Here is a 23,010-nt window from a genome sequence, read left to right as displayed (position 1 = left end):
TTGCCGCAAGGAGTGGCCGGCAGAACGGAAGTGGCGTGACACCGGGGTGTCATTGCCGACGTTGATATCTCGGAGGTGTTCCGCGAATCGGTCGGCCAGGCGGCGCCCCGTTTGTCCGATGTACAGAGATTGGCAGAGAGAGCAGGAGAGGCAATATATGATGTTGGTAGACGTGCAGGTGAAGGAGTCGGTGATGGGTGCTGGTGAGGAGGGTGGTGTTGGAGAGGTAAGGGCAAGTGCGGCAGCGTGGGCGGGAGGGACCAGTCAAGCAGCACATCACGCTGTAATTCTTGGGCTGAGAAATCAACACTTAAAAGCCATAATTTTAAGGAGCGATAAGAATTTTTGAATAAAGGAAAATGGGTAGGGGTGAGAGAGAGGGGAAGAGAGTGAGAGAGTAAGGGTGAGAGAGTAAGAGTGTAGAGAGTAGGAGAGTAAGAGTGTAGAGAGTAAGAGTGAGAGAGGGGGGAGTATGAGAGAAGAGAGTGAGAAAGAGTAAGAGAGAGGAGAGAAAGAGTAGGGGTGAAGAGAAGTGGGAGTGGAGAGAAGTATGAAGAGAGGTGAAGAGACGTACAAAGAAGTAGGAGTCGGAGCAGGAGGTGGGGGAGGTGGGGGAGGGGAGAGATGGGTGGTAGGAGGGAGGGTGGGGGAGAGAGACAGGAGGAGGGGGTTAGATGAAGAGTGGAGGGGAGTTGAGCCCATGTGGCACAAAGGAGCGAAGATAGAAGATTAATCCCTGTTCACGGCGCAAACGGGAGTCCGGATGGCCCCTGTGCATGGACAATCCAAACACAGACAGGTGTTGCCGCAAGGAGTGGCCGGCAGAACGGAAGGGGCGTGACACCGGGGTGTCATTGCCGACGTTGATATCTCGGAGGTGTTCCGCGAATCGGTCGGCCAGGCGGCGCCCCGTGTGTCCGATGTACAGAGATTGGCAGAGAGAGCAGGAGAGGCAATATATGATGTTGGTAGACGTGCAGGTGAAGGAGTCGGTGATGGGTGCTGGTGAGGAGGGTGGTGTTGGAGAGGTAAGGGCAAGTGCGGCAGCGTGGGCGGGAGGGACCAGTCAAGCAGCACATCACGCTGTAATTCTTGGGCTGAGAAATCAACACTTAAAAGCCATAATTTTAAGGAGCGATAAGAATTTTTGAATAAAGGAAAATGGGTAGGGGTGAGAGAGAGGGGAAGAGAGTGAGAGAGTAAGGGTGAGAGAGTAAGAGTGTAGAGAGTAGGAGAGTAAGAGTGTAGAGAGTAAGAGTGAGAGAGGGGGGAGTATGAGAGAAGAGAGTGAGAAAGAGTAAGAGAGAGGAGAGAAAGAGTAGGGGTGAAGAGAAGTGGGAGTGGAGAGAAGTATGAAGAGAGGTGAAGAGACGTACAAAGAAGTAGGAGTCGGAGCAGGAGGTGGGGGAGGGAGGGTGGGGTAGAGAGACAGCAGGAGGGGGTTAGATGAAGAGTGGAGGGGAGTTGAGCCCATGTGGCACAAAGGAGCGAAGATAGAAGATTAATCCCTGTTCACGGCGCAAACGGGAGTCCGGATGGCCCCTGTGCATGGACAATCCAAACACAGACAGGTGTTGCCGCAAGGAGTGGCCGGCAGAACGGAAGTGGCGTGACACCGGGATGTCATTGCCGACGTTGATATCTCGGAGGTGTTCCGCGAATCGGTCGGCCAGGCGGCGCCCCGTGTGTCCGATGTACAGAGATTGGCAGAGAGAGCAGGAGAGGCAATATATGATGTTGGTAGACGTGCAGGTGAAGGAGTCGGTGATGGGTGCTGGTGAGGAGGGTGGTGTTGGAGAGGTAAGGGCAAGTGCGGCAGCGTGGGCGGGAGGGACCAGTCAAGCAGCACATCACGCTGTAATTCTTGGGCTGAGAAATCAACACTTAAAAGCCATAATTTTAAGGAGCGATAAGAATTTTTGAATAAAGGAAAATGGGTAGGGGTGGGTAGGTACCGTCAGCGAGTAGATAGGGCTCTTAATTGTAGATTTTAAATATTTGAGAGACAACAATGCATAAATCGTAATTTTTAAAAGAGCAATGAATTCTAGGTGAATAGAATATATACATAGCATGAATTTAGGAAGCTTAGAAAATGAATAAGTATGAATTTAAGACAAAAACTGAATTCAATTGAATTTCATGGAGAGAAACAAGATAAATAATAGAGGGCAGACTAAAGCGCGAAGGTATGAGATGTTTGAGGCCGTAAATAAATAAAAATCTCTATCTTATCTGCATCTTGGAGACTTCGTCGTAGTATGTCAGCGGAGAAGAGATTGAGATAATTTAGAATGGATTTCTCATTTATATATAGCCAGAACCTGAAGATCTTAAGGAAAAACTACGAGAGAGAGAGAGAGAGAGAGAGAGAGAGAGAAAGAGAGAGAGAGAGGATGGAGGGGTAGACAGAGGTATGGCGGGAGAAAAGATCATCATATATATATATATATATATATATATATATATATATATACACATATAGGAGAATATACAAATAATAACAACAGACGAGGACAGGTGGTGTAAATAACAAAGGTATATATTAGTATGACGCTCGGAAATACGGAAAGTCTTTGACGTTTCGAGCTACGCTCTTCAACAGAAAGAATACGGAGACAAGGAGAAAAACACGGAGAAAAAAAATTGAATAGTGTTCAGTCAACGTTCAATCATAATAATAATGGCCGATCATAACAACGGCTGACCGGAAGTTAGAAATTCTTATTTCAGGAGAGCTAAGAAAGGGGGAGATAACAAACGGTGATCGGGAACGAGGGGCTGTGTGTGGGAGGTAGAATGCTGGTGATCTTGACGTATGTAGTGTGAAAATGGGGAAGGGAGAAAGGGAGAAAGTAGTTGGTCAGTTGTAGTGTGTGCGTGGTGTGATGCGAGGGTATTGGTGTGGTGTGCGTGGTGTGATGCGAGGGTATTGGTGTGGTGTGATGTGAGGGTGTGGGGAGGTGGGGAAGGCATGGGTGGAGTGTGGGTTAGGCTGAGGGTGGGGTAGAGGTAGGGGTCTGTGGGTAGGGTGGGGTATGTGGGTAGGGGTGGGTGGTGGGTGAGCTTATGAGGGGGTGTTGACGAGGAGGGAGAAGGGGAAGGTGGATGTAAGAGAGGGGGAAGATGGGTATGGGAGGGGAAGAGAGGAGAGAGGGTGGGTATAGGAGAGGGAAGGTGGATTGAGAGAGGGGGAAGGTGGGTATGGGGGGATAGAAAGAGGGGATGGTGGGTATGGGGGGGAGAAAGAGAGGAAGAGAAAGAGAGTGAGAGAGAGGGAAAGAGAGGAAGAGAAAGAGAGTGAGAGAGAGGGGAAGAGAGTGAGAGAGTAAGAGAGTAAGAGTGTAGAGAGTAGGAGTGTAGAGAGTAAGAGTGAGAGAGGGGGAGTATGAGAGAAGAGAGTGAGAAAGAGTAAGAGAGAGGAGAGAAAGAGTAGGGGTGAAGAGAAGTGGGAGTGGAGAGAAGTATGAAGAGAGGTGAAGAGACGTACAAAGAAGTAGGAGTCGGAGCAGGAGGTGGGGGAGGGGAGAGATGGGTGGTAGGAGGGAGGGTGGGGGAGAGAGACAGGAGGAGGGGGTTAGATGAAGAGTGGAGGGGAGTTGAGCCCATGTGGCACAAAGGAGCGAAGATAGAAGATTAATCCCTGTTCACGGCGCAAACGGGAGTCCGGATGGCCCCTGTGCATGGACAATCCAAACACAGACAGGTGTTGCCGCAAGGAGTGGCCGGCAGAACGGAAGTGGCGTGACACCGGGGTGTCATTGCCGACGTTGATATCTCGGAGGTGTTCCGCGAATCGGTCGGCCAGGCGGCGCCCCGTTTGTCCGATGTACAGAGATTGGCAGAGAGAGCAGGAGAGGCAATATATGATGTTGGTAGACGTGCAGGTGAAGGAGTCGGTGATGGGTGCTGGTGAGGAGGGTGGTGTTGGAGAGGTAAGGGCAAGTGCGGCAGCGTGGGCGGGAGGGACCAGTCAAGCAGCACATCACGCTGTAATTCTTGGGCTGAGAAATCAACACTTAAAAGCCATAATTTTAAGGAGCGATAAGAATTTTTGAATAAAGGAAAATGGGTAGGGGTGAGAGAGAGGGGAAGAGAGTGAGAGAGTAAGGGTGAGAGAGTAAGAGTGTAGAGAGTAGGAGAGTAAGAGTGTAGAGAGTAAGAGTGAGAGAGGGGGGAGTATGAGAGAAGAGAGTGAGAAAGAGTAAGAGAGAGGAGAGAAAGAGTAGGGGTGAAGAGAAGTGGGAGTGGAGAGAAGTATGAAGAGAGGTGAAGAGACGTACAAAGAAGTAGGAGTCGGAGCAGGAGGTGGGGGAGGTGGGGGAGGGGAGAGATGGGTGGTAGGAGGGAGGGTGGGGGAGAGAGACAGGAGGAGGGGGTTAGATGAAGAGTGGAGGGGAGTTGAGCCCATGTGGCACAAAGGAGCGAAGATAGAAGATTAATCCCTGTTCACGGCGCAAACGGGAGTCCGGATGGCCCCTGTGCATGGACAATCCAAACACAGACAGGTGTTGCCGCAAGGAGTGGCCGGCAGAACGGAAGGGGCGTGACACCGGGGTGTCATTGCCGACGTTGATATCTCGGAGGTGTTCCGCGAATCGGTCGGCCAGGCGGCGCCCCGTGTGTCCGATGTACAGAGATTGGCAGAGAGAGCAGGAGAGGCAATATATGATGTTGGTAGACGTGCAGGTGAAGGAGTCGGTGATGGGTGCTGGTGAGGAGGGTGGTGTTGGAGAGGTAAGGGCAAGTGCGGCAGCGTGGGCGGGAGGGACCAGTCAAGCAGCACATCACGCTGTAATTCTTGGGCTGAGAAATCAACACTTAAAAGCCATAATTTTAAGGAGCGATAAGAATTTTTGAATAAAGGAAAATGGGTAGGGGTGAGAGAGAGGGGAAGAGAGTGAGAGAGTAAGGGTGAGAGAGTAAGAGTGTAGAGAGTAGGAGAGTAAGAGTGTAGAGAGTAAGAGTGAGAGAGGGGGGAGTATGAGAGAAGAGAGTGAGAAAGAGTAAGAGAGAGGAGAGAAAGAGTAGGGGTGAAGAGAAGTGGGAGTGGAGAGAAGTATGAAGAGAGGTGAAGAGACGTACAAAGAAGTAGGAGTCGGAGCAGGAGGTGGGGGAGGGAGGGTGGGGTAGAGAGACAGCAGGAGGGGGTTAGATGAAGAGTGGAGGGGAGTTGAGCCCATGTGGCACAAAGGAGCGAAGATAGAAGATTAATCCCTGTTCACGGCGCAAACGGGAGTCCGGATGGCCCCTGTGCATGGACAATCCAAACAGAGACAGGTGTTGCCGCAAGGAGTGGCCGGCAGAACGGAAGGGGCGTGACACCGGGGTGTCATTGCCGACGTTGATATCTCGGAGGTGTTCCGCGAATCGGTCGGCCAGGCGGCGCCCCGTGTGTCCGATGTACAGAGATTGGCAGAGAGAGCAGGAGAGGCAATATATGATGTTGGTAGACGTGCAGGTGAAGGAGTCGGTGATGGGTGCTGGTGAGGAGGGTGGTGTTGGAGAGGTAAGGGCAAGTGCGGCAGCGTGGGCGGGAGGGACCAGTCAAGCAGCACATCACGCTGTAATTCTTGGGCTGAGAAATCAACACTTAAAAGCCATAATTTTAAGGAGCGATAAGAATTTTTGAATAAAGGAAAATGGGTAGGGGTGAGAGAGAGGGGAAGAGAGTGAGAGAGTAAGGGTGAGAGAGTAAGAGAGTAAGAGTGTAGAGAGTAGGAGAGTAAGAGTGTAGAGAGTAAGAGTGAGAGAGGGGGGAGTATGAGAGAAGAGAGTGAGAAAGAGTAAGAGAGAGGAGAGAAAGAGTAGGGGTGAAGAGAAGTGGGAGTGGAGAGAAGTATGAAGAGAGGTGAAGAGACGTACAAAGAAGTAGGAGTCGGAGCAGGAGGTGGGGGAGGGGAGAGATGGGTGGTAGGAGGGAGGGTGGGGGAGAGAGACAGGAGGAGGGGGTTAGATGAAGAGTGGAGGGGAGTTGAGCCCATGTGGCACAAAGGAGCGAAGATAGAAGATTAATCCCTGTTCACGGCGCAAACGGGAGTCCGGATGGCCCCTGTGCATGGACAATCCAAACACAGACAGGTGTTGCCGCAAGGAGTGGCGGGCAGAACGGAAGTGGCGTGACACCGGTGTGTCATTGCCGACGTTGATATCTCGGAGGTGTTCCGCGAATCGGTCGGCCAGGCGGCGCCCCGTGTGTCCGATGTACAGAGATTGGCAGAGAGAGCAGGAGAGGCAATATATGATGTTGGTAGACGTGCAGGTGAAGAGGGTGGTGTTGGAGAGGTAAGGGCAAGTGCGGCAGCGTGGGCGGGAGGGACCAGTCAAGCAGCACATCACGCTGTAATTCTTGGGCTGAGAAATCAACACTTTTAAGGAGCGATAAGAATTTTTGAATAAAGGAAAATGGGTAGGGGTGGGTAGGTACCGTCAGCGAGTAGATAGGGCTCTTAATTGTAGATTTTAAATATTTGAGAGACAACAATGCATAAATCGTAATTTTTAAAAGAGCAATGAATTCTAGGTGAATAGAATATATACATAGCATGAATTTAGGAAGCTTAGAAAATGAATAAGTATGAATTTAAGACAAAAACTGAATTCAATTGAATTTCATGGAGAGAAACAAGATAAATAATAGAGGGCAGACTAAAGCGCGAAGGTATGAGATGTTTGAGGCCGTAAATAAATAAAAATCTCTATCTTATCTGCATCTTGGAGACTTCGTCGTAGTATGTCAGCGGAGAAGAGATTGAGATAATTTAGAATGGATTTCTCATTTATATATAGCCAGAACCTGAAGATCTTAAGGAAAAACTACGAGAGAGAGAGAGAGAGAGAGAGAGAGAGAGAGAAAGAGAGAGGGAGAGGATGGAGGGGTAGACAGAGGCATGGCGGGAGAAAAGATCATCATATATATATATATATATATATATATATACACATATAGGAGAATATACAAATAATAACAACAGACGAGGACAGGTGGTGTAAATAACAAAGGTATATATTAGTATGACGCTCGGAAATACGGAAAGTCTTTGACGTTTCGAGCTACGCTCTTCAACAGAAAGAATACGGAGACAAGGAGAAAAACACGGAGAAAAAAAATTGAATAGTGTTCAGTCAACGTTCAATCATAATAATAATGGCCGATCATAACAACGGCTGACCGGAAGTTAGAAATTCTTATTTCAGGAGAGCTAAGAAAGGGGGAGATAACAAACGGTGATCGGGAACGAGGGGCTGTGTGTGGGAGGTAGAATGCTGGTGTTCTTGACGTATGTAGTGTGAAAATGGGGAAGGGAGAAAGGGAGAAAGTAGTTGGTCAGTTGAAGTGTGTGCTTGGTGTGATGCGAGGGTATTGGTGTGGTGTGATGTGAGGGTGTGGGAAGGCATGGGTGGAGTGTGGGTTAGGCTGAGGGTGGGGTAGAGGTAGGGGTCTGTGGGTAGGGTGGGGTATGTGGGTAGGGGTGGGTGGTGGGTGAGCTTCTGAGGGGGTGTTGACGAGGAGGGAGAAGGGGAAGGTGGATGTAAGAGAGGGGGAAGATGGGTATGGGAGGGGAAGAGAGGAGAGAGGGTGGGTATAGGAGAGGGTGGGTGGATTGAGAGAGGGGGAAGGTGGGTATGGGGGGGAGAAAGAGAGGAAGAGAAAGAGAGTGAGAGAGTAAGAGTGTAGAGAGTAAGAGTGTAGAGAGTAAGAGTGAGAGAGGGGGGAGTATGAGAGAAGAGAGTGAGAAAGAGTAAGAGAGAGGAGAGAAAGAGTAGGGGTGAAGAGAAGTGGGAGTGGAGAGAAGTATGAAGAGAGGTGAAGAGACGTACAAAGAAGTAGGAGTCGGAGCAGGAGGTGGGGGAGGGGAGAGATGGGTGGTAGGAGGGAGGGTGGGGGAGAGAGACAGGAGGAGGGGGTTAGATGAAGAGTGGAGGGGAGTTGAGCCCATGTGGCACAAAGGAGCGAAGATAGAAGATTAATCCCTGTTCACGGCGCAAACGGGAGTCCGGATGGCCCCTGTGCATGGACAATCCAAACACAGACAGGTGTTGCCGCAAGGAGTGGCCGGCAGAACGGAAGTGGCGTGACACCGGGATGTCATTGCCGACGTTGATATCTCGGAGGTGTTCCGCGAATCGGTCGGCCAGGCGGCGCCCCGTGTGTCCGATGTACAGAGATTGGCAGAGAGAGCAGGAGAGGCAATATATGATGTTGGTAGACGTGCAGGTGAAGGAGTCGGTGATGGGTGCTGGTGAGGAGGGTGGTGTTGGAGAGGTAAGGGCAAGTGCGGCAGCGTGGGCGGGAGGGACCAGTCAAGCAGCACATCACGCTGTAATTCTTGGGCTGAGAAATCAACACTTAAAAGCCATAATTTTAAGGAGCGATAAGAATTTTTGAATAAAGGAAAATGGGTAGGGGTGGGTAGGTACCGTCAGCGAGTAGATAGGGCTCTTAATTGTAGATTTTAAATATTTGAGAGACAACAATGCATAAATCGTAATTTTTAAAAGAGCAATGAATTCTAGGTGAATAGAATATATACATAGCATGAATTTAGGAAGCTTAGAAAATGAATAAGTATGAATTTAAGACAAATACTGAATTCAATTGAATTTCATGGAGAGAAACAAGATAAATAATAGAGGGCAGACTAAAGCGCGAAGGTATGAGATGTTTGAGGCCGTAAATAAATAAAAATCTCTATCTTATCTGCATCTTGGAGACTTCGTCGTAGTATGTCAGCGGAGAAGAGATTGAGATAATTTAGAATGGATTTCTCATTTATATATAGCCAGAACCTGAAGATCTTAAGGAAAAACTACGAGAGAGAGAGAGAGAGAGAGAGAGAGAGAAAGAGAGAGAGAGAGGATGGAGGGGTAGACAGAGGTATGGCGGGAGAAAAGATCATCATATATATATATATATATATATATATATATATATATATATACACATATAGGAGAATATACAAATAATAACAACAGACGAGGACAGGTGGTGTAAATAACAAAGGTATATATTAGTATGACGCTCGGAAATACGGAAAGTCTTTGACGTTTCGAGCTACGCTCTTCAACAGAAAGAATACGGAGACAAGGAGAAAAACACGGAGAAAAAAAATTGAATAGTGTTCAGTCAACGTTCAATCATAATAATAATGGCCGATCATAACAACGGCTGACCGGAAGTTAGAAATTCTTATTTCAGGAGAGCTAAGAAAGGGGGAGATAACAAACGGTGATCGGGAACGAGGGGCTGTGTGTGGGAGGTAGAATGCTGGTGATCTTGACGTATGTAGTGTGAAAATGGGGAAGGGAGAAAGGGAGAAAGTAGTTGGTCAGTTGTAGTGTGTGCGTGGTGTGATGCGAGGGTATTGGTGTGGTGTGCGTGGTGTGATGCGAGGGTATTGGTGTGGTGTGATGTGAGGGTGTGGGGAGGTGGGGAAGGCATGGGTGGAGTGTGGGTTAGGCTGAGGGTGGGGTAGAGGTAGGGGTCTGTGGGTAGGGTGGGGTATGTGGGTAGGGGTGGGTGGTGGGTGAGCTTATGAGGGGGTGTTGACGAGGAGGGAGAAGGGGAAGGTGGATGTAAGAGAGGGGGAAGATGGGTATGGGAGGGGAAGAGAGGAGAGAGGGTGGGTATAGGAGAGGGAAGGTGGATTGAGAGAGGGGGAAGGTGGGTATGGGGGGAGAGAAAGAGGGGATGGTGGGTATGGGGGGGTAGAAAGAGAGGAAGAGAAAGAGAGTGAGAGAGAGGGATGAGAGGTATGGGCGGGGAGAAAGAGAAAGAGAGTGAGAGAGAGGGGAAGAGAGTGAGAGAGTAAGGGTGAGAGAGTAAGAGTGTAAGAGTGTAGAGAGTAAGAGTGAGAGAGGGGGGAGTATGAGAGAAGAGAGTGAGAAAGAGTAAGAGAGAGGAGAGAAAGAGTAGGGGTGAAGAGAAGTGGGAGTGGAGAGAAGTATGAAGAGAGGTGAAGAGACTTACAAAGAGGTAGGAGTCGGAGCAGGAGGTGGGGGAGGGGAGAGATGGGTGGTAGGAGGGAGGGTGGGGGAGAGAGACAGGAGGAGGGGGTTAGATGAAGAGTGGGGGGGAGTTGAGCCCATGTGGCACAAAGAAGCGAAGATAGAAGATTAATCCCTGTTCACGGCGCAAACGGGAGTCCGGATGGCCCGTGTGCATGGACAATCCAAACACAGACAGGTGTTGCCGCAAGGAGTGGCCGGCAGAACGGAAGTGGCGTGACACCGGGGTGTCATTGCCGACGTTGATATCTCGGAGGTGTTCCGTGAATCGGTTGGCCAGGCGGCGCCCCGTTTGTCCGATGTACAGAGATTGGCAGAGAGAGCAGGAGAGGCAATATATGATGTTGGTAGACGTGCAGGTGAAGGAGTCGGTGATGGGTGCTGGTGAGGAGGGTGGTGTTGGAGAGGTAAGGGCAAGTGCGGCAGCGTGGGCGGGAGGGACCAGTCAAGCAGCACATCACGCTGTAATTCTTGGGCTGAGAAATCAACACTTAAAAGCCATAATTTTAAGGAGCGATAAGAATTTTTGAATAAAGGAAAATGGGTAGGGGTGGGTAGGTACCGTCAGCGAGTAGATAGGGCTCTTAATTGTAGATTTTAAATATTTGAGAGACAACAATGCATAAATCGTAATTTTTAAAAGAGCAATGAATTCTAGGTGAATAGAATATATACGTAGCATGAATTTAGGAAGCTTAGAAAATGAATAAGTATGAATTTAAGACTAAAACTGAATTCAATTGAATTTCATGGAGAGAAACAAGATAAATAATAGAGAGCAGACTAAAGCGCGAAGGTATGAGATGTTTGAGGCCGTAAATAAATAAAAATCTCTATCTTATCTGCATCTTGGAGACTTCGTCGTAGTATGTCAGCGGAGAAGAGATTGAGATAATTTAGAATGGATTTCTCATTTATATATAGCCAGAACCTGAAGATCTTAAGGAAAAACTACGATAGAGAGAGAGAGAGAGAGAGAGAGAGAGAGAGAGAGAGAGAGAGAGAGAGAGAGAGAGAGAGAGAGGATGGAGGGGTAGACAGAGGCATGGCGGGAGAAAAGATCATCATCATCATATATATATATATATATATATATATATATATATATATATATATATATACATATAGGAGAATATACAAATAATAACAACAGACGAGGACAGGTGGTGTAAATAACAAAGGTATATATTAGTATGACGCTCGGAAATACGGAAAGTCTTTGACGTTTCGAGCTACGCTCTTCAACAGAAAGAATACGGAGACAAGGAGAAAAACACGGAGAAAAAAAATTGAATAGTGTTCAGTCAACGTTCAATCATAATAATAATGGCCGATCATAACAACGGCTGACCGGAAGTTAGAAATTCTTATTTCAGGAGAGCTAAGAAAGGGGGAGATAACAAACGGTGATCGGGAACGAGGGGCTGTGTGTGGGAGGTAGAATGCTGGTGATCTTGACGTATGTAGTGTGAAAATGGGGAAGGGAGAAAGGGAGAAAGTAGTTGGTCAGTTGTAGTGTGTGCGTGGTGTGATGCGAGGGTATTGGTGTGGTGTGCGTGGTGTGATGCGAGGGTATTGGTGTGGTGTGATGTGAGGGTGTGGGGAGGTGGGGAAGGCATGGGTGGAGTGTGGGTTAGGCTGAGGGTGGGGTAGAGGTAGGGGTCTGTGGGGTATGTGGGTAGGGGTGGGTGGTGGGTGAGCTTATGAGGGGGTGTTGACGAGGAGGGAGAAGGGGAAGGTGGATGTAAGAGAGGGGGAAGATGGGTATGGGAGGGGAAGAGAGGAGAGAGGGTGGGTATAGGAGAGGGTGGGTATAGGAGAGGGAAGGTGGATTGAGAGAGGGGGAAGGTGGGTATGGGGGGGAGAGAAAGAGGGGATGGTGGGTATGGGGGGGAGAAAGAGAGGAAGAGAAAGAGAGTGAGAGAGAGGGAAGAGAGGTATGGGCGGGGAGAAAGAGAGGAAGAGAAAGAGAGTGAGAGAGAGGGGAAGAGAGTGAGAGAGTAAGGGTGAGAGAGTAAGAGTGTAGAGAGTAGGAGAGTAAGAGTGTAGAGAGTAAGAGTGAGAGAGGGGGGAGTATGAGAGAAGAGAATGAGAAAGAGTAAGAGAGAGGAGAGAAAGAGTAGGGGTGAAGAGAAGTGGGAGTGGAGAGAAGTATGAAGAGAGGTGAAGAGACTTACAAAGAAGTAGGAGTCGGAGCAGGAGGTGGGGGAGGGGAGAGATGGGTGGTAGGAGGGAGGGTGTGGGAGAGAGACAGGAGGAGGGGGTTAGATGAAGAGTGGAGGGGAGTTGAGCCCATGTGGCACAAAGGAGCGAAGATAGAAGATTAATCCCTGTTCACGGCGCAAACGAGAGTCCGGATGGCCCCTGTGCATGGACAATCCAAACACAGACAGGTGTTGCCGCAAGGAGTGGCCGGCAGAACGGAAGTGGCGTGACACCGGGGTGTCATTGCCGACGTTGATATCTCGGAGGTGTTCCGCGAATCGGTCGGCCAGGCGGCGCCCCGTTTGTCCGATGTACAGAGATTGGCAGAGAGAGCAGGAGAGGCAATATATGATGTTGGTAGACGTGCAGGTGAAGGAGTCGGTGATGGGTGCTGATGAGGAGGGTGGTGTTGGAGAGGTAAGGGCAAGTGCGGCAGCGTGGGCGGGAGGGACCAGTCAAGCAGCACATCACGCTGTAATTCTTGGGCTGAGAAATCAACACTTAAAAGCCATAATTTTAAGGAGCGATAAGAATTTTTGAATAAAGGAAAATGGGTAGGGGTGGGTAGGTACCGTCAGCGAGTAGATAGGGCTCTTAATTGTAGATTTTAAATATTTGAGAGACAACAATGCATAAATCGTAATTTTTAAAAGAGCAATGAATTCTAGGTGAATAGAATATATACGTAGCATGAATTTAGGAAGCTTAGAAAATGAATAAGTATGAATTTAAGACAAAAACTGAATTCAATTGAATTTCATGGAGAGAAATAAGATAAATAATAGAGGGCAGACTAAAGCGCGAAGGTATGAGATGTTTGAGGCCGTAAATAAATAAATAATATAGTAAAATAATTTTGTCATTATTAAGCTGCTGTTTAAAACATAAATTAACATGATATTTTTATTGAAGGTTTTTAGTTTGTCATAAGTTGTTGTTAAGGGCGATTTCAGCCTTGAGTAAGTAAACACTACAGTCAAAAGTATAAGGGGTGGGGTCCTGAAATGTTCCTGGCTTTAGGTAGAAGGAAATACAGGAGGATCTGTGAATTATAATTCTATTCTACATATTCCCCTCTCCGATTGACACACATATTGCATCGGTCCTCCAGTTTTTCTAAGTCTTGTAAAAGAACTTGGAAGGTTGGGCCTCCAACCAGGCTTTTCGTGGCACCCTCTGAGAGTGAGAGAGAAAGAGTGAGTGTGTGTGTGTGAAAGAGCGTGTGCGAGCGAGTGTGTGTGTGTATTATATGGGTGTGTATGTGAGTGAGTATTATATGGGTGTGTGAGTGCGTGTGTATGCAAGTGAGTATGTGTGTATGCGAGTGAGTGAGTGTGTGTGTGAGTGCATGTGCAAGAGTGTGTGTGGGCATGTGTGTATGACTTCTCCACTGCGCTTAACGACCAGTGTTCATATGTTTACATCTCCATAATGTACAGTTCAGCAAAAGAGGCAGACAGAATCAATAACCAGGCTTAAAACACTTAAGACAAATAAGTCTGAGGTAAATTCTTGAATAATTGCCCCAGCATGGCCACAATCCAATGAATGAAACAAGTTGAAAATAACAGTTATGAATTCAATCTTTTTTCTTTTTTTGTAAAAAAGAAAAAAGCCCTTACCTGGTGGTTCATATTGTTCCTATCAGTAGGTATTGCTAGACATGACTGGTTATTCATGAGAGGATCTACCATAGCTGTTTGGTTTGTGTCACAGTACGAGTTAGGACTACCTGAAAAGACATAGAAAAAGAAGGTGGAGGTAGAAAATGAGATTAGCAAAGCCAGAAATAAATAAGATAACACAAAGGAGGAGAAAAATACAAGGAAAAACGTCAGAATTATTTCATTTTGTATTTGGTTTGCAATATTCTTGTTATATATATTGAAACATGCTTTGTTGTACCTTGATGAAGGGTTGTTCTTTATGTTACTTGTCCTGTGTTCCATTTATTTCTCTTGGTGTTAGTATATTCAACTCATTTGTTTTCACATCATGTTGCTTGTGATGTCCTGTACCCATATATATATATATATATATATGGGTATATATATATATATATATATATGCATATAAATATACTCATATATGTATATGTTTATCACCTACTTAAAAATTCTGTCCATTCCTGTGGACCCCCTACTTCAGAGATTGATATCCTGATATTGCTCAGGTTTCAGGTTTCTCACTGAATAATGAGAAAATGATGCATCATTTCTCTCTTTTACTCTCCTCTCCGTATGCTTCAGTCTCCAGAAAATTGATGGTGGTATTTCATTAATCAATACATTTAATACCAACGGCAGAAGAAAACTTGTCTGATCGTGCATTCCTCAAGGCTTAGTTTAGATGACAATCAGTCAGTTAACCAACTGTGCCCAACGAATATATACATACGTACATACATATATATAGTCCAACCCATGCTAGCATAGAAAAAGGGATGTTAAGTGATGACGATTTTATATATATATATATGCACACACATACAAACATGTATGTATATATACATAAGAATTACAGCGTGATGTGCTGCTTGACTGGTCCCCCCTCTCTCTCTCTCTTTATATATATATATATATATATATGATGATGATCTTTTCTCCCGCCATGCCTCTGTCTACCCCTCCATCCTCTCTCTCTCTCTCTCTCTCTCTCTCTCGTAGTTTTTCCTTAAGGTCTTCAGGTTCTGGCTATATATAAATGAGAAATCCATTCTAAATTATCTCAATCTCTTCTCCGCTGACATACTACGACAAAGTCTCCAAGATGCAGATAAGATAGAGATTTTTATTTATTTACGGCCTCAAACATCTCATACCTTCGCGCTTTAGTCTGCCCTCTATTATTTATCTTGTTTCTCTCCATGAAATTCAATTGAATTCAGTTTTTGTCTTAAATTCATACTTATTCATTTTCTAAGCTTCCTAAATTCATGCTACGTATATATTCTATTCACCTAGATTTCATTGCTCTTTTAAAAATTACGGTTTATGCATTGTTGTCTCTCAAATATTTAAAATCTACGATTAAGAGCCCTATCTCCTCGGTGATGGTACACCCGCCCTCCCACCCCCTCCACCGGAAGTGCATTCGTCTGTCATCCTGGGCTGTCTCCCGGAACCCATCTAGTGGCCTTGGCCATCCTCTCCCCTACCTTTGGGTAGCGCATTAAGTTTGAGTAATGTTTGCAGGTTGTAGGTACTGTTTTGCTTATGAATTCTTCCAATTGCAAGTTTTCTTTTCAGGTACACGACACTGCTTTTTCCCTTCCCAGGCTACAGGCCCACACCCCCAACACCCATACTGTTAGGATTGGCACTCTCAACGTCGGCACGCTGAAAGGTAGATCTGGTGAAATTGTTGAGATGCTTGAACGGAGACGCGTAGATATGTGTTGCATCCAGGAAGTAAGATGGAGAGGAGGTTCTGCGAGGTTCCTCACAGGCAAAGAACACAGGTACAAGATTTTCTGGGCAGGGAACACTGACGGGGTCGGGGGCGTAGGAATACTTCTAGTGGAGAAATGGGTGGATAAGGTAATCGAGGTCGTTAGAGTAAGTGACAGAGTACTTAAGATCAGACTAGTGCTTCATCATAGATTAGCTACTGTCATCTCAGCCTATGCACCTCAACCGGGGCTACCAGATGGTCTGAAAGACCAATTCTATGACACCCTCTTGCAAACTACCTCGTCGACGAGTGACAGGGACCTTCTCTTTGTGGCTGGAGACTTCAACGGTCATGTCGGACGTCGTGCTGGAGGCTTCCATGGCATACATGGAGGCTATGGCTTCGGTTCCCGCAACGAGGAGGGAACCAGACTGCTGCAGTTCTGTGATGCAACCGATCTTATGGTCTGCAATACCAACTTCAGGAAACCTGCCAGTCACCTAGTCACCTACCGCTCCAGCAGACACTCTAGCCAAATCGACTACATCCTCGCCAGAAATAGGGAAAGAGGGCGGCTTATAAATGCCAAAACCTACCCTGGCGAAGAATGTACCCCACAACATAGATTAGTAGTTAGCGACTTTGGGATCAAGGCAAAATGGGTGCCCAGAATTAGACAGGCTTGGAGGAGAAGGGTGTGGAAGCTTAAAGACCCTGCAAACGGACAGAGACTTGGAGACAAGTTACTTGAAGCATTTAACGAAATAGAAGGGGATATAGCATCATACAACGTGGAAGACAATTGGAGATTTCTGCGGGACAACCTGTTGAAAGCCACCGACCAGATTTGTGGGTGGTGTAAGGTCCCCTCCCGACCCAGAGTAACGTGTTGGTGGAACAAGGAGGTAGACAGGGCTATTAGACAAAAGAAACAGGCTTGGAAGGACTGGAAGAACGGTGGTAGCAGGGAATTGTACCAATGTGCCAGAAGGGAGGCTAGGCGACAGGTTTATTTAGCCAGAGGGGAAGCAGATAAGGAAAGATTTGCCAATGTTCTGCGCCGTGAGGACCAAAGACTCGAGGTATTTCGTGTTGCAAGACAGTGTAGGAGAGAGAATAGTGATGTTGTAGGAGAGAAATGTGTTCGCATGGATGATGGTACGCTTGCATTAAATGAGGATGCAAAGAAAGAGGTCTGGAGATGCCACTACGATAGATTGCTTAATAAAGAGAATGAATGGGAGAAAGAGAGCCTGCCGTATGTCGACCCAATAGAGGGACCAGCTATCCGAGTTGATAGTACCAGGTTAGATAAAGCAATTAAGAGTATGAAGACCGGGAAAGCCCCCAGCCCATCAGGAATCACTGCAGAGATGCTCAAAATATCTGGCAGTGTTGGCTATAGCCTAGTCACCCGTATTACGAACCAGGTGATACACGAAGGAGTCATACCCAATGACTGGTGTAGCAGCATCATAGTCAACTGCTACAAAGGTAAAGGTGACGCTTTAGATACAAATAATTACAGAGGCATCAAGCTGTTAGATCAGGTTATGAAAGTTACAGAGAGGGTCATAGCCCAACTAATTAGGGAGCGAATCAATTTAGATGAGATATAGTTTGGGTTCGTGCCAGGTAAAAGCACTACTGATGCCTTATTTCTAGTGAGACAGTTGCAGGAGAAATACCTAGCTAAGGATAAACCTCTGTACCTGGCTTTCGTTGACATGGAGAAAGCCTTTGACAGGGTCCCCCGATCCCTTATCCGGTGGTCAATGAGGAAACTTGGGATAGAAGAATGGTTAGTGAGAGCTGTGCGAGCCATGTACAGAGATGCTGCCAGTAAGGTGAGGGTTGGAAATGAGTACAGCAATGAATTCCGGGTAGAGGTAGGGGTCCACCAAGTTTCCGTCCTCAGCCCCCTCTTATTTATCATAGTCCTCCAGGCAATCACAGAGGAGTTCAAGACAGGTTGCCCCTGGGAGCTCCTCTATGCTGATGACCTTGCCCTAATTGTGGAGTCACTATCAGAACTAGAGGAGAAGTTTCAGGTGTGGAAGCAAGGTCTAGAATTGAAGGGCCTTAGAGTCAACCTAGCTAAAACCAAAATCCTAATAAGTAGGAAGGTAGATAAAACACAAACCCCTTCAGGTAGATGGCCCTGCTCAGTATGTAGAAAAGGAGTAGGTAGTAACTCTATAAGATGTACCCGGTGCAAGCTATGGACACATAAGAGGTGCAGCAACATCAAAGGCAGGTTAACTAGCAAGTTAGTTTTTGTTTGTGGCAGATGTTCAGGTGCAATAAAGACTGTAAACAAACAGGAAACAACTTCTATCTCATTCCAGGGTGAAAAACTAGAGGTGGTCGATAGCTTCCGCTATCTGGGCGACCAAGTTAGTAGTGGGGGTGGGTGCGCTGAAAGTGTAGCTGCTAGAATAAGAATAGCCTGGGCAAAGTTTAGAGAGCTCTTACCCCTGCTGGCGACAAAGGGACTCTCACTCAGAGTAAAAGGCAGACTGTATGACGCATGCGTACGAATAGCCATGCTACATGGCAGTGAAACATGGGCTGTAACTGCTGAGGACATACGTAAGCTCGCAAGGAATGAAGCCAGTATGCTCCGTTGGATGTGTAATGTCAATGTGAATACCCGTCAGAGTGTAAGTATCTTGAGAGAAAAGCTGAACATTAGAAGCATCAGTTGTGGTGTGCAAGAGAGACGATTGCGCTGGTATGGACATGTGGTGAGAATGGATGAGGATAGCTGCGTGAAAAAGTGCCACACCCTAACAGTTGAGGGAACCCGTGGAAGAGGTAGGCCCAGGAAGACCTGGGCTGAGGTGGTGAGGCAAGACCTTCGTACATTGGGCCTCACCGAGGCGATGACTACTGACCGAGACCTTTGGAAATGTGCTGTGCGTGAGAAGACCCTGGACTGGTTCTTGTGCGGGTGGCACATGAGATGCACCATTTTGAGCGTGGCCGTTGCCAGTACCGCCTGACTGGCTCCCGTAGGATTTTCGAGCGAGATCGTTGCCAGTGCCCCTGGACTGGCTTGTGCGGGTGGCACATAAAAGACACCATTTCGAGCGTGGCCGTTTTCGTGTGGGTGACACGTAAAAACACCCACTACACTCTCTGAGTGGTTGGCGTTAGGAAGGGCATCTAGCTGTAGAAACTCTGCCAAATTAGACTGGAGCCTGGTGTTGCCATCCGGTTTCACCAGTCCTCAGTCAAATCGTCCAACCCATGCTAGCATGGAAAGCGGACGTTAAACGATGATGATGATGATGATGATGATGATATATACACAAACACCCGTATATATGCCTGTGTGTGTGTATATATATATATATATATATATATATAGAGAGAGAGAGAGAGAGAGAGAGATAGAGATGTGCATATATACATATATATATACAAACATACACACGTGTACATATGTATGTACACAAGATTTGTTTGTTTATATATATATATATATATATATATATATATATATATATATATATATGGTATTGAGTTGGAAAGGGGTGGTGGTGGAAATAACTGAAACCTAATTAGGTAAAATATTATAGATGTCTGAGAAGTTGACTTTAGAAAAGTAGAGGTCAAGCAATTTTGATCTTTCAGAAGGTCAGAACTTGGGAGGGAGGGGTGGTAGTGGTAGCAGATGGTGTGTGAAGAGAGAGAGAGAGAAAGAGAGGGTAGTGTGTGTGTGTGTGTGCTTGCATGTGTATGTACAGGAAAGATGAACAAACCATGAACCACGAATCAACCAACAACACTAATGTGAAATGTCAGAAGTTGAAAAATAAACTGGTTTCAAGATACTAAAGCAACTTGAACAAAGTTATAATGAGATGTATGTTAGCTTTTGTTCACCATCCACCTCATGAAAAAAAAAGTTACAAAATAGAATAAAAATTGAAAATAAGAAAGAAGACAGAAAGAAAATCACATGAAAAAAAAAAACAGAGATTTGGAGTAAATATTACTGATTTTTGTAGGCAAGATCTTTAAAACCAATACTAAGCTCTGAATGGATTTCCTGAGAATCAAATAAATGAATTCATTATTTTTAAATTAATATGAATTACAGAAACTACTTTCATTTTCGTTTTTGCTCTCTCTCTCTCTCTCTTAAGTCTTTTGTTTGATACAACATTGAAGCACTTTCAAAATTCCTTTCTTTCCTTGTACCTTTAAAACTCCTAATGTAGTCATAGAAACACTTTTGTGATATTCAGTCCGACTTGGGGTTCTAATCCTGGTGGAACCCATCCCACTGATCTGAGCCGATTTCTTTCAGACAAAAAGAGAAAGACAGAAGCTCACTTTGCAACCACCTAGTTTTGGGTCTGTTTTAGAACATCAATTAATATGAAGTTTTGATGGAAGGTTTTAATTTAAATGACCTTAAGCAGAAAGCTTATAAGATTAAATGTGGTCACAAGTGGACTGGTGTGAAAAGGGTTACTCTACCGATCTGGATTTGTGTCTTTTAGCTTTTACTTGTTTCAGTCATTAGACTGGGGCCATGCTGGGGCACTGCTTTGAAGATTTTTTTAGTCAAATGAATGAATTGACCTCAGTATTTTTTTTTTAAGCCTGGTACTTATTCTATCAGTCTCTTTTGTTGAACTGCTAAGTTATGGGGACATGAACATACCAATGTCAGTTGTCAAGTGGTGTTTGGGGGGACAAACAAAGACACACATACACACTCGACAGGCTTCTTTCAGTTTCTGTCTACCAAATCCACTTACAAGGCTTTGGTCAGCCTAAGGCTATAGTAGAAGCCCAAGGTGCCACACAGTGGTTGGGAAGTAAACTTCTTACCACACAGCCATACCTGAATGCTCAGATGTAACCCTCTGACCCATGCTGGAGGACAGTAACTACAAATAAAAACTGATTTGGATCCTAACAACCAATCCAACTTATGCAAAGATTGAAGCAGACACAAGGATGATGTTGGTAATGATGATGATGCTAGCAATTTTCAGGGGAGGGGTTTAGTCAGTTAACCCAAGTACATGACTGGTATTTATTTCATCACTCCTGGAAAGATGAAAGGCGAAATTGAACTTCGTGGGATTTGAAATCATTATCATCATCATCGGATGATGATTATGATGAAGTAAACATGCATACATACCATAGCAACACATGTGGTTACACAAAATATTTAGCCAGTGTCTGATGACTTGTAGACGAATGTCGCAGAAAACATAAATACACATAAATGAAAACAAAAAGATATTAAACTGGAGACAAAGTTTTCATTTTATAAAGATACGGGGTGATGGTGATGGTATGACGAATGTTGTTTGTCATTTATATTTTTCAAGCTAGAAAATGACTTTGAATATTTTCTATAACATCAAAGATTTGTTTGCAACGTTGGGATGCGAGTATCAAGAGTCTTTGTTAACTGCTAAAAGACAAATCTAACAAGTGATTTACTACCATGACAATGGTGATGATGTGAGCAGTTTTGAGAGGTGGTGGGGGCTAGTCGATTAAATCAACCCCAGATTATGAATGGTATTTTGCATTTTCTTTCACTCACTCATGGAAGGATGAAAAGCAAAGCTGACCTCATTGGGATTTGAAATCAGAATGTAAAGAGGTGTGGCTGTGCAATAAAAGGCTTGCTTCCTAACCACATGGTTCTGAGTAATCTGAATAATAGATGGTTAAACCAGCCATATCAGGCCCAATATTATACCTGTTTTATGTTTAAATAGGCGTAAGAGTGGTTGTGTGGTAAGTAGCTTGCTTACAAACCGCATGGTTCCGGGTTCAGTGCCACTGCGTGGCACCTTGGGCAAGTGTCTTCTACTATAGCCTCGGGCCAACCAAAGCCTTGTGAGTGGATTTGGTAGACGGAAACTGAAAGAAGCCCGTCGTATATATGTATACATGTATATATATGTATGTGTGTGTATATATGTTTGTGTGTCTGTGTTTGTCCCCCAACATTGCTTGACAACCGATGCTGGTGTATTTATGTCCCTGTAACTTAGCAGTTTGGCAAAAGAGACCAATTGAATAAGTACTAGGCTTACAAAGAGTAAGTCCTGGGGTCGATTTGCTCAACTAAAGGCGGTGCTCCAGCATGGCCACAGTCAAATGACTGAAAAAAGTAAAAAAAAAAAAAAAAGAGATCTATACTCTCACACCTACTCTGGAATGTCACTAAAAATAAGTAATCACATCATTGAAATCTTGAAGCTATGATATACTGCATGATTAATTAAAAGCCATGTGAATAAGCTAGCCTTACATTTGATAGAGTAATCTGAATGTTAAAGGGTTAAAATATATGATAAAAATTCCTATAGTTTCATGAGACAAAGACATGTGAGACAATATGTAAGCACAAAGAAGATTTCTCTGCTGAGACAAATCCGATATGAAAAGACTTCATGGATGAATTCTACCACATGAAACAAGGAATCAAGGAAATGAATATAACTTAATGGAAAAAAATGTTTTGAAAAAGAATTTGTTAAAAAAAAAGAGAAATCAATGATTTCTTAAGAATAGTGTCATTACCATATTTATAATATATATATATATATATATGTGTGTGTGTGTGTGTGTGTGTATATATATATGTGTGTGTATATATATATGTGTGTGTGTGTGTATTTATATGTATGTATTTAATGCATAACAAAGCATGAATCAGAAGAACTGAAATAAGTTGAAATATCACAAAGCATCCTTCCCTCTGGGTAAAATTGAAACAAGAATGTAGAAACATTTCTCTATGTACTTTTGATGTGTGGGAAAATGAGGTGAGAGTATCCTTCTCTGACTAATAGCAGACACATTCTGCTCTTATATAAAGCAATCATAAACTAGGCTAGCCCCACAGTGGATAGTCTAGCTTACATATTTGTGCCTTTCACAACTTGTCATTAGCTAAACAATAGCCCTGAATTAGAAGAAATAAAATAAATTTAAACATGGTTATAAATGCAGGTATGAGAGTGTGGTTAAGAAGTTTACTTCTCAGCCATATGGTTTGGGGTTCAGTCCCACTGCATGGCACCTTTACTGATAAGTTAGTATATATGGAGGATATCCCATATACCATCAAATTTGGTAGCTCTCATGTGAAGGCTGCTGCTGCTAATGTATTCATCCTTGACTGAATGATGACAGAACAACTGACTCATGCCAACATCCCACCTTACCATGTGTGGTGCCCAACACAAGGAACTGATGTCACTCTACTGCAGCCTGCCATCAAAGTGGCACCAGCATCCTGACAACAAGCTGCTCAAACATGTGCACCTGAGAATAAAGAAAGTAGATAGTATCACTTTGATAGTGATAGCTTTAACACCACATGGTCTGAGCTGACCAATAAAAAGGCCTAAA

The 23,010-nt window shown here is 45.2% G+C and overlaps 1 protein-coding gene across 10 annotated transcripts in view; it reads right to left on the bottom strand.

Moving 5' to 3' along the window:
- The window catches only part of LOC106874983 (forkhead box protein J2), a 446,415-nt gene that overhangs the window by 11,415 nt on the left and 411,990 nt on the right, over positions 1–23,010 (bottom strand). For all 10 annotated transcript variants that reach the window (XM_089342755.1, XM_089342756.1, XM_089342759.1 and 7 more), the window contains one exon: positions 13,836–13,945. In XM_089342755.1, coding sequence (XP_089198881.1) covers positions 13,836–13,945 — 110 coding nt within the window. The remainder of the gene's footprint in view (positions 1–13,835; positions 13,946–23,010) is intronic.

This window comes from Octopus bimaculoides, chromosome 26 (assembly GCF_046866305.1).
Source record: "Octopus bimaculoides isolate indiv1 chromosome 26, ASM4686630v1, whole genome shotgun sequence".
NCBI lineage: Eukaryota > Metazoa > Mollusca > Cephalopoda > Octopoda > Octopodidae > Octopus > Octopus bimaculoides.
Note: the sequence above shows the minus strand (reverse complement) of the source record. Positions and strands in the feature narration are given on the sequence as shown.